This window comes from Pan paniscus, chromosome X (assembly GCF_029289425.2).
Source record: "Pan paniscus chromosome X, NHGRI_mPanPan1-v2.0_pri, whole genome shotgun sequence".
Classification (NCBI taxonomy): Eukaryota; Metazoa; Chordata; class Mammalia; order Primates; family Hominidae; genus Pan; species Pan paniscus.
This window is the reverse complement of record NC_073272.2, coordinates 34,829,424-34,848,459: the sequence shown is the minus strand read 5'-3', so window position 1 is coordinate 34,848,459 and position 19,036 is coordinate 34,829,424. Positions and strand designations below refer to the sequence as shown.

The 19,036-nt window shown below is 34.2% G+C and overlaps 1 protein-coding gene across 1 annotated transcript in view; it reads left to right on the top strand.

Moving 5' to 3' along the window:
* DMD (dystrophin) overlaps positions 1-19,036 on the top strand; it is a 2,218,635-nt gene that overhangs the window by 300,102 nt on the left and 1,899,497 nt on the right. The window contains exon 2 of the mRNA XM_063601607.1: positions 17,632-17,693. Within this exon, the coding sequence (XP_063457677.1) occupies positions 17,632-17,693 (62 nt within the window). The remainder of the gene's footprint in view (positions 1-17,631; positions 17,694-19,036) is intronic.

The window sequence follows — 19,036 nt, the reverse complement described above, 5'->3', positions numbered from 1 at the left end:
ATCATACTTCCTATTGTAGTATACCAATTTATTTTTCCATTTAGGAATAGCTATGCTCCCTCTCATGTTTTGTTTTGTATACCTCACTAAATTAAATATTCATTTTATTCTTTACCAGTTTCCATCACAGACACAATCAGTATTATTTAAATTTCAGCAAGAAACTAAACAAGACTTACAAGTTTTTCAGTGCTAATGATTTTTTTTTCTCATTAAGTCTGAGTCTAATGAAACTAAACAGAAAGTTCTGGCTGGATTCCTTGGTCACCCCTGTGTTTGTGAATTCCTATAATTGGCATGAATTGAAAGTTCTTATTATCACTGATAGTAACCCAGAGACAATTCCAATTTGGGTTTAACTGGCCCTATGCAGACAAGGGTAACTGAACAAACCAAAACAGCTTCATGTGTTTATGGCAGATAAATACCAATTAAGTACTAGAAATGACATCAAGGTTTTTTTTTTCTTCCTGTATAGTTTCAAGTTAAGAGACTTTTTCTCCCTTGAGTTTGCAGATATAGAGCATCATGACCTTACAAGAGGAAGGAGAGCAACTTCCCATCTGAATGAGAGATGGAAAAATTATATGAAACAGAACTAATTCTACTGTTAAGCAGTAAACTACTTATTACTTGAGTATTAATTAGGACACTTGGCTACAAATAACTTATACCAAATTTGAACTATCTTTATCAAATGTGGAATTTATTCCAAAGGATACGTTTATTCTAAGGATTAAAATGTTTCTCAAGGCAGGTTAGGGCAAATTGCAGTACACCTCAGAAAATGCAATCAAAACCTTCCAGGACTCTCTGTCACATCTCCTTCTCCCTAAACTATCTTTTTTATTGCAGGTTGGCTTCCGCTGTTCCTCATGTAGCAGACCATGATTGCCAACATTCCCTTATATTTATATCTCGCAGTTGAAGGATTCAAGGAGAGCCTGATTCTAAGACCCAAGTCTAAATTCTTTAAATACATACATATGTATGTGTATATGTATATGTATGTATATATATACACACACACATGCATTCATGTTTAGATAGACATACACAGACTTATATGTGAATTACATTGAATTACATATGAATTACATTTCTATTTAATGTATTCAATGTAGGTTACAATGCAACGTTATAGACCTTTTCATCCATTACAGGTAGGAATGTGGTTTAATATGGAATTTTTGAGAAGTAATTTGAAAATATGTACCAAAACTTAAGGAGATGATTTTTCACCTAAATCCATTATAATTTTTGAGACTCTTTTCTAAGGTAATAATCCCACATTTGGGTGGAGGCTTTATCTATATTGATAGTAATTGCAAGACTATTTTTATAGCAAAAATTATGAAACCATTTTTCAAGGTTCCAAAAAAAAGCAGAATGGTAATTTTTATGGTAACAAAGAAGACAATGCTTCTAGATATTTAAATTGTGTTTTAACAACATTGGAAAACCTGTTATTTTAAATGAAGAAAGTAAGGTGTCTAACTACTTGTGCAATGCAATTACAGTTATGCAAGGAAAATGCAAAGGAAATATATCAAACTTTAAATCCTAAAGCTTTTAATACTCACTTTTTCTCTAGTTTCTAAAATTTGGCTAATAAACATAAATTTAATTTATAAATTAATTGACCTTGGCATTGTATAAACATCAGGGTAAATAATGCATCTCTCTCTCTGTCTCTCTCTCTCTCTCTTTATTCAACTTTATCCTAAAACATCATACTAATTACAATCTATTGGTTTTAGTTTGACTCCTCAGCTAGGTTACTGAAATAATGAAAGACTACTTTTAATCTCTGAAGATGTTTCTTTATCTTGAATTTTGATATCCTAATCAATGAATACTTGTCTAAATTTAGTATTAAGTTCACACACATCTTTTCTCTTTTTTGGATTACTTCGCCAATCAATAATGTTCCTCTTTTAGCAGTTACTGGTTATTTCTACTGATCTCTGCTGAGAGTTTATTCTCAGACACTTTCATACCATGCTTTGAAAATACTGGTTTCCAAGCTGTGAATTCAATGTATCTATGCAGAAAGGAGTGATTTGTTCCTTGTATGGCATGATGTTTTTTATATCCTGTGAAAACCATCAATTCCACATTTGAGTGGTTCCTTCATGACATGGGCTGCTCTAACTAAAGAAAAATGTGCATTAAAAATATGTGTCCGATTAAGGCATTAAAATGTCTTAAGCAGTCAGGTAGCAAACAAATCTTTCTGAGTTCCAATTACTGTATTACATTATGTCAATACTTACTGTCAAAGTACATTACAGAAAAAGGCTGGGCTCTTTTCAGAAAGGGCATTGCAATATAATGGGTGACAAGAAACTGCATCTGTGTATATGGAAGCACAAGCAACTAACAACAACAAAAAAATAGTGCCCAATCCTAGGTGGCTGAAGAGAAATATCTAAGAGAATATGAAGAAAACCCATTATTTATTCCCTAGGCCAGATAAGGAGCCCTGGCTTTCTCTGGCATAGCTGCAGTGTATATAATTATACCTCTTTCAATGCCAATTACTGTGTGTATATCCATAAAAAGAATGGTACAATGGTGACAGAGATGAAGAGCAGATCTCTTAAATAAACATGTAAAAAAAAGCAAAGTAAAGAAAAATAATAAAAACAGGTCTATTGCTGTTAATGCCACTGTTCCTGAAAAAAGTAAAACAGAGATCATTAATATCCATAAGAGCCAGAATAATGTCTATATTTTTCATCCAACATTTTTCAAACCATGGAGCCCTTTTAGAATCTGTTGATGACTGTGGACTCTCATATATACACACTCATAAAATTTTGCCCACAATTTTAGGGGTTTATTCCATAGTCGTATTGAAAGCCCATAGATTTCAGGATAGGAATAACAATGTTGATTACTCATTTGGGGCCAGACACTTTCTATGCCATATAAAGATAATGGCTTATTTAGTCCTCACAACGACACTATGAGATAGTTATTATTTTAATACCTATTTTACAGATGAGAAAACTAAAGGAAAGAAAAGTTATGTAAATAAATTGAGAAAACTCAGCCAGTAAGCAGCAAAACTGGACTTTAAATCCAGGCCATATGTTTCCAGAGCATACTCCAACAAGGATTGTAAACTGCATCCTGCAGAAACAAATAAACAAACAAAAACCTAGAATAAAGAAGCAGATGATAGAGTTTTAGAACTGGCGGAACACATAGAAATTATCTTTTCCAAATTCTATTTTTTAAAGTTGAGGGAAATTAATATTCCACATAATTAAATGATTAACAGAAGCCCATAGAGCAAGTTAGTGTTAGAGCCAGGGTTCAAGTGGGAACATTCATCCAAAGCTCATGACAAAGCTACACCGATATTATTATCATTATTCTACAGGTGAGGAAACAGAGGCACACTGTTAATAAGTAGCAGAACTACCTTTCGAACCCAGATAGGCAGGTTCAAAGCTAAAACTACCATATTACTGTAATTCAGGAAAGCCATTCCCTTTATAATTCGTTTAGTAGGCGCTCGGAATGATCAAATCTTTAAATCAGAAAATTCGAATGTCTTCAATTTACAAACTTTGGAAATTCTGGAGATTCTACTTTACAGTCATTTTAATGTTCTCTAATCAAAAACTAATGTTTTCAGTGTGCTACAATTCATGAATTTTATATTCATATCAGAATATAAAATTATACACATGCATATATGGACTTTATATATTATATATGAATGAAACTTGTATATATATATATAACAATATGTATATGAACACAACCTGAATACATATGTATATATAGATAACCATTCAAACATTTTAAATTGGCTATAGAGGAAAGCAATTTGCCATTTGACTTAAAGTCTTTTGTAATGACTAGAATTTAAAATAAAGTTTACAATTTATGAAGATGAAATAAAACTATACTTAAAATGCTGTTTTTCGAAACAGAAAATTCCCTTAAAACCTCAAAAATCTATTGTTTTATATAATAAAAATCCAAATTTTTCCTACAATGTCTAAATCTTTTGTAATTCTGTTATATTTTCCTCTACAAGTTCAACTCAGTGATACCTAAGTGCAAACAATAAGGCTAGTATGAGAGCTTTTTTTTTTTGAGACGGAGTCTCGCTCTGTCTCCCAGGCTGGAGTGCAGTGGCACGATCTCGGCTCACTGCAAGCTCCGCCTCCCGGGTTCAGCCATTCTCCTGTCTCAGCCTCCCAAGTAGCTGAGACTACAGGTGCCCGCCACCACGCCCGGCTAGTTTCTTTTTTTTTTTTTTTTTTTTTTGTATTTTTAGTAGAGACGGGGTTTCACCGTGTTTGCCAGGAGGGTCTCGATCTCCTGATCTTGTGATCCGCCCACCTCGGCCTCCCAAAGTGCTAGGATTACAGGCGTGAGCCACCGCGCCTGGCCAAAAGTTACTTAATTTGCATGCCAACCTACACTCACATCTATTAAATGATTAGTCAATCAAGATATAGACAAAACTCATCTATTGGCAATGTACACTGAGGGACGTGTTCTCAATGTAGTCCTGTCACCGATCTTAGTACAGAAATAAATACCTTTTTTAATCCAGTGGCATAATAAACCTGAAAAAAGAGAAGTCTTTCATTAAGAATCTTGGAAGAAGCAGTCGTTAACCACTTGTCATCAGTATTAGCAACTCAAGCTGAATAAAAATTGATTGTGTGACTCTGGACCTTCTTTGCTCTGCCACTTGGATAATCTATTAGCATTGGCACCTGATTAACTCTCAAAACTGTCTCCTCTTTTGATTAGCTCCCAGGATTTCTTTTGTATTCTCAGTAATAATTTTCCAAACCCTTTTCTAAAAGACTGACTCTAATGTTCTTTTACTGACTGCAAAATTTCCCGTCAGTGCTGAAAACATGTTTGGCCTTTATTCCTATTTATAATTTTTGGCTTGATCTTTCATAAACACTGGCTTAAGACTTCCATATTTGGTGAACAGGGAGTGAATGATTACTCCGAAACTTTATTTCTGTTTTAAGTGCTTTCAGTATTTGGCACAAGGTGGAAATGAGCAGGCTCAGTACTGACCATTGCTATTACAATAACTCACTGCATTTCCTTAAAACTTATTTTCCACTTAAATTGTTTTCTACATTGATTTCTGTCTGTGCTAATACTTGGCCATGTATGAGAAAAACCTGCTTGTTTTAATGTTTAAATTTTGAATGGTATGATAAGGAGAAAGACCAAGATTTGAAAGATAATATATTCTGAAAGGGCAATTTTTGGAAAGCTTTTAATACTTCATTTAAAACCCATTCTTCAGCTTATTTTAAATTTAATGATGGAATATGACCCTCTCTTTTTTAAATGAAGAGGTTATATACATTCCATCATTATTGAATTTTATTCTATGGGCCACATTTACTATTTACCTGCTATATTAGTCAGCTTTATTATAGGCTAATGCTCTGTAAAAAACAAATCCAAATCTCAATGACTTATAAGAACAAACATTTATTTCTTATTCACATGTCAGGTTCAATTTTGTATTGAGTACAGGTCAGCTCTATGCATCTCTCCTTTTAGGAACAGAGGCTACCTGAGGCGTGTACTTCCCCTGACAAAGGGAGGAAGGACCAAGAAAAGTGAAAACACTTTATGATTCTTAAGCCCCTAGCTCAGAATTGACACACTCTCATATCTGACTGTGTTCCATTGGTCAAGGCAAGTCACATGACCAAGGCCACATCAGTGAGTGGGATGTATAATCCACCCATGGTGAACCATGGCAAGTGGAAAGAAGGAAGAAAAAAAAACCGATGAGCAAATAATGTAAACTACCAACTTGTTCAAGAAGTTCTAATGCAATTAAATATATAGTCAGGAATAATAATACTAATCTCTATTGACACTTATTTTGTACTAAGTCTTTGCTTAAGACTACTTTTGATGCTTTACAGGATACCTCATCAAAGTGAAACTAAGAGTTTTTTTACCACGATTATTTCCTCTTTTCAGACTGGAAATCTTGGGTTTGGTGTGGCTTATGAGTCTTTTCTTTCTGTGTTTTTTTTTGTTTGTTTGTTTGTTTGTTTGTTTTTGAGATGGAGTCTCGCACTCCTGTCGGGGCTGGAGTGCAGTGGTGTGATCTTGGCTCACTGCAACCTCAGCCTCCCAGGTTCAAGTGATTCTCCTGCGTCAGCCTCCCAAGTAGCTGGGATTACAGGTGTCCGCCACCACGCCCGGCTAATTTTTTTTATTTTTAGTAGAGACGGGGCTTCACTGCGTTGATCAGGCTGGTCTTGAACTCCTGACCTCATGCTGCGTCCACCTGTGCCTCCCAAAGTGCTGGGATTACAGACATGAGAGACTGCACCCGGCCTATGAGTCTTTTCTAACACTGCATAACTAGTGCATGATCAAGCCAAGAAATGTGGGCCCAAATTCCACTACAGAGAGCAGACAATAATGATGCTCCTGTGGGCCATTCTGGGTTACATATCCCATGCAACAATTGAGGAGCCCTACAGAGCATGCTTAGCAATTGTTCCATTGTTTTTTTTTTTTCCTTTTTAATCCATAGACTTCTGTCCCTCGTTTATTGAGGGTTGCCCCTGGGAGAACTAAATCTCTATCACTTCTGGACTGCCCTGCAAATGGGCTTACCAAGCCCTCCTAAACTGAAGAAAGCCTTAACACAAAGAAACAGAGAGATGTGGATGCTTGTGGTGAGGAATCTTCAGCATCCACAGAATCTGTTCACTATAGTTATAGGCGAACTCAGGGATGGCTCAGTGAAATAAGGGATGAGGCATTATCCTCATCTACTATGCCATTTTATTAACCTTTACTCCATAGTGTAAGTTGAGTAAATACATCTTGTGATTTAAATATCCCTTTATAATCCAGGCCCTGTGTTTGCCCATTTGTCTGTTTCTAAAGCATCTCATTAACAATATATTTGGAAATGGCTGTTGTGTGTCGTGCACATTTGGCTGTTTGCTTTCCTTTTGGTTTGCAAAGAAGTATTTTGCAACCCATAAAAATAGATAATGTGGTGAACAATGTATTTTTTTAAATTTTCAGGGGAGAATTTGAATCTTTTAAAAGTAATATTGAGTAGGCAGTTGTATGGAAACAGGCATCTAGTTAGCAGTTCTGCTACAATATCCAAGTATTTAATTTCACCTCTAAATTACACTGGAGATCTTGACCTTATTTTGATTTATTCTGTCATAATTAGTCTATGGTTATTACTTCAACAAAAATAAGTCATCTTTCTCATGAACACTACCAAAGCACATTTCAAGTCTGCATACTAATTAATAGTAACTTATTTTTACTCCTAACAAGTCTACACCCACATATTCATGTTTAAACAAGATGAGATATTTGAAATCACTGTATAAATTATAATGCACCACAGAAATATCCATTATTTCCATTATTACTAAAAACTTACTTCATTCTTTTGAGCACGAGGAGGTATAATTTATGTGAATATCATTTCATATTTTGTTTTTATCTTTCAAATCGAGAAGACTTGAATTTTTTGCATATTTACAAATACTATAAAAATCCTACTAATTATTAACATGGCTGCCACGTAGCAATCGTGTCTATTTTATGAAATAATGTCATTTATACAGAAGACCCACGGGAAGTTGTAATATATTTGGAAGTAAAGATTTATAGGTTTTGTCTATTTTTTTCTCTTTCTCAGCATTAATATGTCATACATGTGTCACATTTAGTCTTCACAATTCAGTATCTTTATTACTATTACCATGAAACAAATAGAGACAATGAGACACAGAGAGGTTAAGTAACTTACTCAAGGCCACAGAGATAATGAGATGTGAAACTGGAGTTGGAACTCAGGTTATTTGACTCTGAAATGAGTGTATGTAACCCTGGCCTGCATTGTATCTAATACATGCAATTTTAAGAGAATAAGAATTAACTATTTGCACAATCTACCAGATGGCACTGTTTTTCCAACTGAGACCACTTAACACCTTTTCATATACTCTTGGAGTTCTGATCATTCTTCCATTCTAATACATTTCTTCGATCTCATTGTTATTATGTACTACTTCATGCAACTTCGATGAATTCTTCACAAATATATTTCTACAATACTTGTGCTATGTTTCCAATGTATAGAGCATTGCAATTTTTATGAATATACAACTATGCGATTATGTTAGGTTCTCACCATAACTCCAATTTGCTAATGGAGTATAAATTCTGTGATTAAGTGGCAGGGAATGGGAGAGAACTTTTATTCACTATGAGCTGACATGGCTTTCCAATCTGGTTTCTGAGTCCAACGACTCCCTACAATAAAAAAGCAATTGACCTACCTGAGAAAGAAGTGGCATTTGCAGTGGAGGCAAAGGAACAGACAGGTCATCCATAGCATTTTACATTGTGTCAGAAGCATGACAGTCATGAAAGATGAAGTAAAGGGCAATTATATCATATTACAGAGTGAAATTCACCTAGAGAAATAAAGGCAGATTGTTTGCAAGAAATATTCTTTCTCTTCATTTTTTATTCATTGTAGTGATGAAAATAAGTAGCAATATTTCAGTTCCAAGGCCGAATTTTGGGGAGAAGTCATTGAAAGTTAGTTTTGTGTCTAATGGGTGCTCAGTGGATAATTTAGGAAATGAATTGGTGACAGAAGGTCTATAATTAACAGAGTAGTTTGAGCAGTATGATGAAGTGCAGGGGGAAAGCATTGGTCTAGGACTTAGTATATCTGAGATTTAATTACAGTATTCATTAGTCACTTGATTTATTCAGCAAACCCTTACTAAGTACCTATTTCAGCTTCAGTATACCATGTTTGGTGCCAGGAGTTGCGAAGACATAATAATTCTCCCATCTAAGTGTGGTCACATTTAGGAGGTAATGAGTGGGATTTGGGATGCATTATTGGAAGACAATAAACTAATTTTCTGTTTGTGTGTGTGTATGTGTGTATGTGTGAGTGTAAGTAAGATGAGATATTTGAAATCACTTTATAAATTATAATGCACACACAATTAAAGTATCTGTGTGTCCATACACATACAGTTAAAGTATTTATGTGTGTAACACACACATAGATAATACACATATGCATAATTAGAAAAAAGCCTACACATATGTATAGATCAGAAGGATTGATTGATAAGTTATGCCAGGGAGATAAGTGTGATTGTGAAAACCCTCACATTCGACCTAGATCTTAATAGTGAGTGTCCTCATTCCAGGGAGTGCATGAACAAAGGACTAAAGCAAGAAAGCATACGATTTATTTATGGAGAAATTTGGCTTGTGTGACTAAGGCAGACCTGGTAGATGTATATAAGGTTTGGGATATGGGTGACTGCCAACAGGCCTAATCGATAATATGTTTAGAGGAGTACACTGGAGTCAAATTGTGAAGGCCCTTATATGCCATTCTGAATAATCTAGCCTGTAACCTCATCAGAGAAGCTCTGGATTTTTCAAGTTAGTTCTCTTAATATATGATTGTAACAGAACTGTAGTTTCTCCATCAGGGAATTTAGCTTTATCATTGATTATCCATGATCCAACTCCCCTAACTCCACATATAATTAATAATTAGTACTTACCAATACTACCCAGTAAACATATCTTGAATGCACCTGCTTCTTTTCCAGCCCCACTGCCATTCATTAATGCAAGTCATGCTTACTTCTCACGTGGATTATAGGTATAATCAGCTCATGTGTCTTCTTATTTACAGTTTATCCCCAAATATTCTCTACACTGTGAAATGTATTTCTAAAAGCCAAGCCTGACATTGCTATTTCCCTACTTAAAATTCTGCTTTGATTTCGAACTGCCCTCTGGCTATATTTTCAGGCTCTTCATAAATAGGTTGATGATAATTTCACTTTTTCTAGGGTCATCTCTGCCATTTTTATCCTCCTCCACCATCTCTAGGTCTGGGAAAGGACCATACTCTTTCTCTCACATCCTGACACTTTCACCTGCTCTTTTGATTTTCTGGAGTTCTCTTTTCTACCACTTGTCTCTCTGCTCTTAATTAACTTTCAAAACTCAGCTGAGATGTCACTTCATCAAGGAAGCTCTGGATTTTTCAAGGTAGTTTCCTTAATATATGATTGTCACATGACTCTGTAGTTTCTTCATCAGGCAACTTATCTGTATATTTGTATCAACATACCCTTTTGTTGTGTCTGCTTCTCTCACTAAGCTAGAAGGAAAAAAGCTAGAGACACTGTCTTTCTCACAGTTGTTTTTCTACCACCTAGTAGGTGTCAGTACACATTTGTCACTTAATAGCCTTAAATATGAAATGTAATTTATTAGTTTCCTATTGCTGCTATAAAATTACCACAAATTTAGTGGCTTAAAATTATATACATTTATTCTCAGACAGTTCTGCAGGTCAGAAATCCAAACTGGAACTTGATGCCAGAAGGGCTGTGTACTTTTGGATGCTCCAGGGGAGAATCTGTCTCCTTGCCTTTTCCATTTTCTAGAGAATTCCCACGTTATTTGGCTCACGGCCTTCTTCCTACATCTTCAAAACCAGCCACCTTGGACCAAGTCCTTCTCATACTGCTTTCTAATTCTCCCCTTATGCCAACATTTCCCCCTTTTAAGGACCCCTGTGATTAAATCCTGCCCACTCAGATAATCTGGGATAATCTCCCTATCAAAAGTTAGCTAATTAGAAAGTCTAATTCTATCTGCAATAATTCCACTTTGCCATGTAACATAATTTATTCACAGATGTCAGGGATTAGCACGTGGCCATTTTTGAGGAGGCATTATTCTGCCTACCAGAGTTTAATAGAATTAATATCTGCAGAGGAGAAAAATGAGAAGAGGACTAAAAAGTAAATCTGGTCTTCGTTAACTTAAAACACCTTTATTGAGCACTACTATGTAACACATTCTATGCTAAGTGCTGGGATTACAGCTCTGATCCAGACAGTCACTCTCTTGGAAATGAGAAAGGATGTAGGTGATGTTATTAAGAACAACTTTTGTAGGATGATGAGCAGTGAAGACTGCATTACATTGATTGTAAAGTGAATGGGAAATAAAGAAATATCTTTGACATGAACAGTTTTTCTGTTCTTTGTGCAGAAGTTTAATTATTTTAGACCTCCTCATTATAAGCTGACCACTAACGTCACCTCAGGCGGTAGGAAAATCCCACAATCAAAGACTATTACTCAGATTTAATAGAAAGCATTTTTCATACCATTTTCCATTGCAGCCTCCTCCACTCTGCACTGCCATTTTGTAATATTAATGGCACAGTAAATCCACTTCCTAAATATGTCCTAAATTTGTTGCCTTCCTTTATAATGCTCCAAAGTATCACATAACCTTATCTAATGTTTATCATTAATCTTCCATATTTTTCATTTTCTTTTTTCTCATGTTTGGTGGAAGCAGAGAATAGACTGAACTTAATTGCTCTCCCATATTACTTCATAGTTCTTTCTTTTCTTTTCTTTCTTTTTTTTTTTTTTTTTTTTTTTGAGACGGAGTCTCCTCTGTCCCCCAGGCCGGAGTGCAGTGGCACGATCTTGGCTCACTGCAAGTTGCGCCTCCCAGGTTCACGCCCCAGTAGCTGGGACTACAGGCGCCCGCCACCACGCCCGGCTAATTTTTTGTATTTTTAGTACAGACGGGGTTTCACCGTGTTAGCCAGGATGGTCTTGATCTCCTGACCTCATGATCCGCCCACCTCGGCCTCCCAAAGTGCCGGGATTACAGGCGTGAGCCACCGCGCCCGGCTTCATAGTTCTTTCTTTAAGTGAAATTAACTCATCCCATTGCATTTCTTCACTACGTGAGTTTCTAAACTGGTATCAACTTTAATATTCCCTTCTCCTTTTAAAGATACATTTTCTGTGTCACATTAGGGATGAAGATCTTCAATGAACATATTAACTAGCCCCCAAGGAAATATCATTTAAAAAATGTTTTTCTAGGCCGAATGTGGTGGCTCATGCCTGTAGTCCTAGCACTTTGGGAGGCTGAAGCAGAAGGATTGATGGAGTCCAGGAGTTTGAGACCAGCCTGGGCAACATGGGGAGACCCCATCTTTACAAAAGAAAAAAAATTAAAAATTAGACAGATGTGGTGTTGTGTGCCTAGAGTCCTAGCTACTGAGGAGGCAGAGGTGAGAGAATTGCTTGAGCCCAGGAGTCTGAAGTTACAGTGAGCTGTGATGGTTCCAATGCACTCCAGCCTGGGGAACAGAGCGAGACCTTGTGTCAAAAAAATTTTATTTTCTTGTACAGATTATGGTTAATTGCTTTGTGTAATGAGAATAATTGTTAGTGTTTATAGAACTGTTTTTCTGTTTTTTTTCCCCAAGTTTTTAAATGCTTTCACTTACATTGTTTATCTGATGGCAGAGAAGAGGTCTTAAGGGGGCTCTCCAGCATCTCGCTCCTAACTCTCATTGCAATTTCATTCCATGCCACTCCCTTTCTCACATTTTAGAGTGCAACAAAACAGAATTGCATAATGAATGAGCGTGTACTTTCAGTCTCTTATCACTCTGTCCTTGTCCTTACTGTCTGCTCAGTGAGATATTCATCTTTATCCTCCTCCTACCTTTATTCCTTCTTTACTTTCTCTCATCCTTCTGAACTCAACCTACCCATTACCTTCTCCAAAATATCTTTTCTAACACCCATGTGGCTACATATTCCTTTCTCCATGCTCTTATAATACGCTTTAAATTTATATATATTTTTGTTTATGCAAAATGTTTCATATTTATCTATGATGTGTCTATTATCTACTAGGCTAAGAGCTCTCCCAGACTGAATCTTGTTTATATTTTCAGTAACTAGTGCAATGGCCAGGTCATAGTAAGCATTCTGTAAATATTTATTTTATAAATTATTACATGAGTAAATGATCTCATTATATCCTGTCAATAGCTCCATGAGTTAAAAAGCAATTAATATTCTCATTTCACAGTTAAAGAGGCTAACGCTTGGCAATTTTAAGGCCACAATTCTAATAAGTCCTGCAAAGCGACTGGAAGCCAGTTCCACAGATTTAATGTTCCCTCAGTTTGCCCAGTATCATTCTTCTGCAGTAACTTGCTCTTGTGAATCAAGAATATTGCAATTTAATATATCCCACATTTATATTCCTGAGGGACTAAGGAATATAAAAGTTAATAACAGGGTAAAAGTTCATTGTACTAATCTTAAAAAATATGAAAGGCCACATATACTGAATAAAAATAACTTTATTAGAAGGGGTTAAAGATTGCTGAGAGGAAATACAATTTTTATGTCATGTTAGAAAGCTAATTTTATATGGGTTTTCCCCGTAGAGAGAATAAAATAAAACGTTGGTCAGTTTTTGCAATTTATGAAGTAGTGGTTCTTCACTTCTTGACATCTCCAGGGAACAGTTTTCAAGTAAATTTTCCTAAGAGAGATTTTCTTCTTTGCCTCTCATATTAATATGCACATGCATATTTTTATTAGTAAAATAAAATCAGTTATAAACAAACCCTAAAGGAAATGAAATAGAATATGTGCTGCTTGAAATAACTAAACAGGAGCATATAATCATTTTGTAATAAAACAGCTATCACTTTATTCTTTTCTCATTTGCTTTGTTGCTGATTGCACATTAATATGTTTTACTATAGACTGTGACTACAGGAATAGACATCATGTTAATGTATCAAAATAGTTTCTAGAACAATTTATATATGTGTGATGTGTATGTATGGTGGCTTTAGGTTAACTAAGGGTATACAGCTTAAAATAGTCAACTTTTAAGCAATATGACAAATAGCAATAAAAATATATCAATTCAAGTAAATACGTATAAAATTTTAGCATACTAAAATAAAAATTAAAAGGCATATGACCACTTGGGAAAATATGTTCATTCACTGACTAAAAGTGAGTAGCTTAATTTTGATCGTTAACTTGGATTTTATGGTAATAGGAGTTTTCTGCAAGGAGGTCAGTGAACTCTATGAAACTGTATGCAAATATGTATGTGTAGACATTTTTCTATAGAGAAGGTTCATTATTTTCATCAGATAATCAAATGGAGCCCATGACTTGAAATGTTTAAGAATTACCAATATATAATTATCTCATTCCAATTAATTTTAAAATATTAAATGCTCAATAGATAAATGAGCCAGGATATAAACAAGTATTTTGACAAAAATAGGAACATGCAGAATAAATAAATGCATGAAACATCTTCTACTTCATTAGTAATCAAATTCATTATGATTAAAGCAAACATCAAGGATCTCCTTACATCTAAACAAAGCAGCAATACCTTAAAAGACTAAAGCAACGAAACTCCTATCAATGACATACCTGCGGCTGAGATGATAATTCCCAACCTCATTCTTTCTGCTACCAGTAGAAGTGGGTGGTGTGATCACTTGGAAAGTATTATAAAGATATTTAGCAAAAGGCATAAAGGTTTTCATAATGTTGAACTGATAATTTATTCAAAGACAATTATAAAAACAAAAAAGAAGTGAGTGCATGAACATGTTTATTGTGATTTAGTCTCTAATAGCAAACAAAAGGAAAGAGCAGCTTATATGAGATTTATGATAAAATAAGTGAAAAAGAAAGAATATTATTTTGGTTATAAGAAATATGTATTTATGGGGAATTTAAAAGTGTGGACACAAAAATTTTGATTGATTTTTGGATGTTAAAATGTTTCCATAATGATATATAAGATGAAAATTGAAATACCAAATATCGATTAGTAAATGTAAGAGCATTATTATTTGAAGTATTAACAACCATATCATCCAGCACCATTAAAGAAGGCTCATTATTCAGTTCTAGATCAGTTCATACAGACAAATAAGTTATGCATTGCCAAATTCCAGGACGCTATTCACATAGGTTACAACATACATGGAACCTCCTTGAGTTGTTCAAAATAGAAGCTCTGATTTCATGGTTATTTTGCATTTGCGTTAATATGTTCACCTTTTGTGACTCTGATTATCTTATGGTATTCTGTATTGTTAATTATGCAATTATAATGTAAATGATAGATATCTGGTCAATGTGAAAAGCCATGGACTTTGATTCAGAAAATCTGTATCAAGTTCATTTCTGTCACTTAATAGCTTTATTCCTTCTCAGCTTGTGTTTATGTATAAAGTAGTAAATTACATACAGATTGAGAAGACATAATTAAAACAAACTTATGAATAGTAAGGCACTAAGAATTGTTATGTATTTTATAATAATAATACAATTAATTGTATTAATAATTATTATGTTGAAGAAAATATATGCTACTATACCAAAATAAGACAATAATTCATTGAAGTCATTTTTCTTGTATTAAAGACATAGAGGTGAGAGAGGACAACTAGCAAAGATGTTTATATGTTGAAGCTCACATTTAGTGTTATTTACACAGTAAATACGTAACACTTTGCACATAATGTCAAGGTTTTCGTGCCGCCTTTGATGCTTACCTAAAAATTACTCCTTGTCCATATAATTGAAAAGAATAAAAATTTTATTCTACTACGCATTTTTCACTTAAAAGCCTCTAGATTAAATCACTTCAAAAGACCTCATATTGAGCTTTTGGCAGAGGGTTTTGGGTATGTTTCAAAGACATCTGAATGTATGCTTTCAACTGACTCATTTACTCTCTGCTTTCTGACAGAAAGTATGCATGCACATGTAGGAAATATAAGTGGAATTGCAAATAAGGTCATTTACTTTTAGGAATATATGTATATACTACTGATAAATGATGCGTTGACCAACCTTCCTCCAGAAAGTCAATGAAGACGGTTTAATTTTGACCATTTGAAATGTTCCATTTCTTTTTAAAATTATTTTGGAAGGGCTAGTATTAATTTTATGAAAGTAAAGATTTGAAGGAGGCTAGAATAGGTTTGAAAACTATTACTATCTGTTTTTATTTATTCACCCTTGTCAACAAAGGAAATACTTCCATATTGTAGCTAAGATTTATCATATATATGAATAATGTTGATATTGAACATACGTATAGAAGCTTGTGTGAATAACATAATTAAATAAGAAAAATGTATTTTGTAATGCTAAATAAAATTTCTCACCTAAGATGACAGTTTGAAATTTATTTATTCACTGTTATTTCTCATATTGATTAAAGGAATCTACTTATAGATTAGTATTGTGATTTAAAGATAAACAGATATTTTTGGTGCATGCATATATTTGTTATGCGAAAGTGATTCCTTATGTTTTTAAGAGAAGCAACGGAGATTTACTACTGAAAAATATATGAGAGCAAATATGATTACTTTGTAAAGGGCATTTTAATAACGGTTCTTTTAGTCCAAGTAGATAAAATATAAAATTTATCAATTTTAAATATCTCTCAGATGCATTCATTTACTGAACATCAACTAATATGATTATATTTACAATAATTAAAAAATAGTCTTTTGCTTGGAGACAAACATTTTAATATATCAAGATTGATGATTTTTCTGTCCATTTGACTTAATACTAATTTCCAGTTTAGGGGCAAAAAGATCATTTGTAGAAGCATGAATTCAGTGAAGCTGTTTTTTAATAATTTTTCTCCCTAATCCCTTAGTATAAATCTTTGGGGACTTTTTTCTTTGAGTATTTATATGTAAGGCATGAAGAGTATCATTTGCATTTTTATTTGAAATGTTCTGACTTTTAGATGAAAAGAGGTCCTAGAAATTTTACAGTTGTAGAATCTCCCCTCCCTTAAAGCATGCACGTATTTGTCAGATGTATTTTCTGAGCTCTTAATTTGTTCAGACAGTGTGCTAAGTTCTGGGAAGCAAAGATAACTAAACCATGCTCCTGCTCATCAGGAAACCTCTTCCATAGTGAGATCAGGCCCATGTTAGAGTATGTAGATGCTGCAAAGGAAGGAATAATCATTTCTCCATGGTTGGGTGGATGGCATGGGGAAAGGCTCCGAAATAGTTTTTCAGAGTAAATGACAGCTGAGAGTTTCTTTTAAATATACTGGAGTATCTATTCATAACTGGCGAATAAATACTATTTTTCAGATGAGACTATTTTTTTACAATCATACAGTATTTGAACGACTATGGGTTTGGTCATATTAATTATTTTTCAGATATTACAAATCTGAGACGGGATCTTGCTCTGTCGCCCACGCTGGAGTGCAGTGCCATGATCTCGGCTCACTGCAACCTCCACCTCCTGGATTCAAATGATTCTCCTGCCTCAGCCTCCCAAGTAGCTGGGATTACAGGTGCATGCCACCATGCCTGGCTAATTTTTGTATTTTCAGTAGAGTTGGGGTTTCGCCATGTTGGCCTGGCTGGTCTCAAACTACTGGCCTCAAGTGATCGGTCCTCACTGGCCTCCCAAACTGTTGGGATTACAGGCGTGAGCCACCGCGCCTGGCCATTTTTCAGAAGTAATTTTAATTTGGATGCCTCAAACCAGCATCACTCATGTTTAATTCCATTTATCAATGAATGTAATACTAAATGTAAAATAACACTAACACATCATAATGGAAAGTTACTTTGGTTGTAAAATATGAATTATATTTAAAGTTGCCTCCTAACTTTTATTCTTTTATTTTGCATTTTAGATGAAAGAGAAGATGTTCAAAAGAAAACATTCACAAAATGGGTAAATGCACAATTTTCTAAGGTAAGAATGGTTTGTTACTTTACTTTTAAGATCTAAGTTGTGAAATTTTCAAAATGGACTATGTACCTGTGTATCTTAAAAATCCGTTTTATTTCTCTCATAGTGTCATTTTATTTTAGCTGTGCAAATCTGGAAATATTATGTTCACTCTTATTTAAGGAGTAAGCAGCAGAAGATATGGCAAAGATACACTATTTAATTATATAAAATGTATATCTTTGATTCTTCTTGACAATGTGAGTTTCTTTAATGACATGAGTCCTCAGAGTTTATAGCTGCAATCTTCCATCGAGTAGCTAGAATATGTCACCCAGTAGAAGAAGATATGAGGGAATTTTGTTGTGAAAATTATCATTTTTTTGTCCCTCTTGGTCTTTACCAAGTTCAAGAAAAGCAATATAATTGCTTTGGGTGTATTCAGCCACTATAGTTTAGAGCATATTTCAAATGATTAAAGACAATAAGTTCATCTTGTTTTTGTGCAGGCTTCAATCCATACTCTTAATATTTACTTAATTTGCAAATACAACTCAATTTGTAATCAATAGCGTGACTCTAGATGATTATAGGTGGACACAGAGCAAGATATTCTTACCTTGAAAACTAGTATTAGGAATGCAATATATGGAGGTTTATTGGGATGTCAAGGTTTAAAAGACCTGCATTTTAATTATTATCCTCGATTTGGGTAAATCAATCAAATGTTTGGTGAGTCGGTTTTCTTATGTTTCCATCATGAATGTTTGTATATGTATATGTTGATTGCTTAATTGAGACATCAAATCTAGATAATGGAAAAATAAAGCTAATAAAATATGGCCCTTAAACCCAAGGCTTTAAGAGTGGCATAGTTTTGATAATGGATAGTTTGTTTCTTATTGTAATGATTTAAAGAGTCACTAAAAGTGAAAATTTCTACTAAAATGCCTGAAACTCTTAATAGCTATGAATTACTCCCTCTATGGGTCTGATTTTGTAAAATTCATGATAATGGATCCAAAACAATCCACTAGGACATCCAATCTCAAAAGTTCTCCCTTTTCTTTGACAAACATTTTTAGAATATCGTCTATTCTTTGTGGTATTTCGTAGTAGAATGTTGCCATGTACTCTTTAATTTAACTTACTGAATTTTAACTAATAAAAGTTCATTTTATTTACTTGCTGAATAATTAATAAATTTCTATTACAGATGTAAACAGCAACATGTATTTTAAAAATGTTTTTTAAATCCTCAACTTTTTTTAGCTAAGTGAAATAAAATATAACAACACAAATATAGAAGAATAAATAAAAAGTAAACCTAGGATATTTAGGAAAGTTATTCATAATTCTCCGAATAT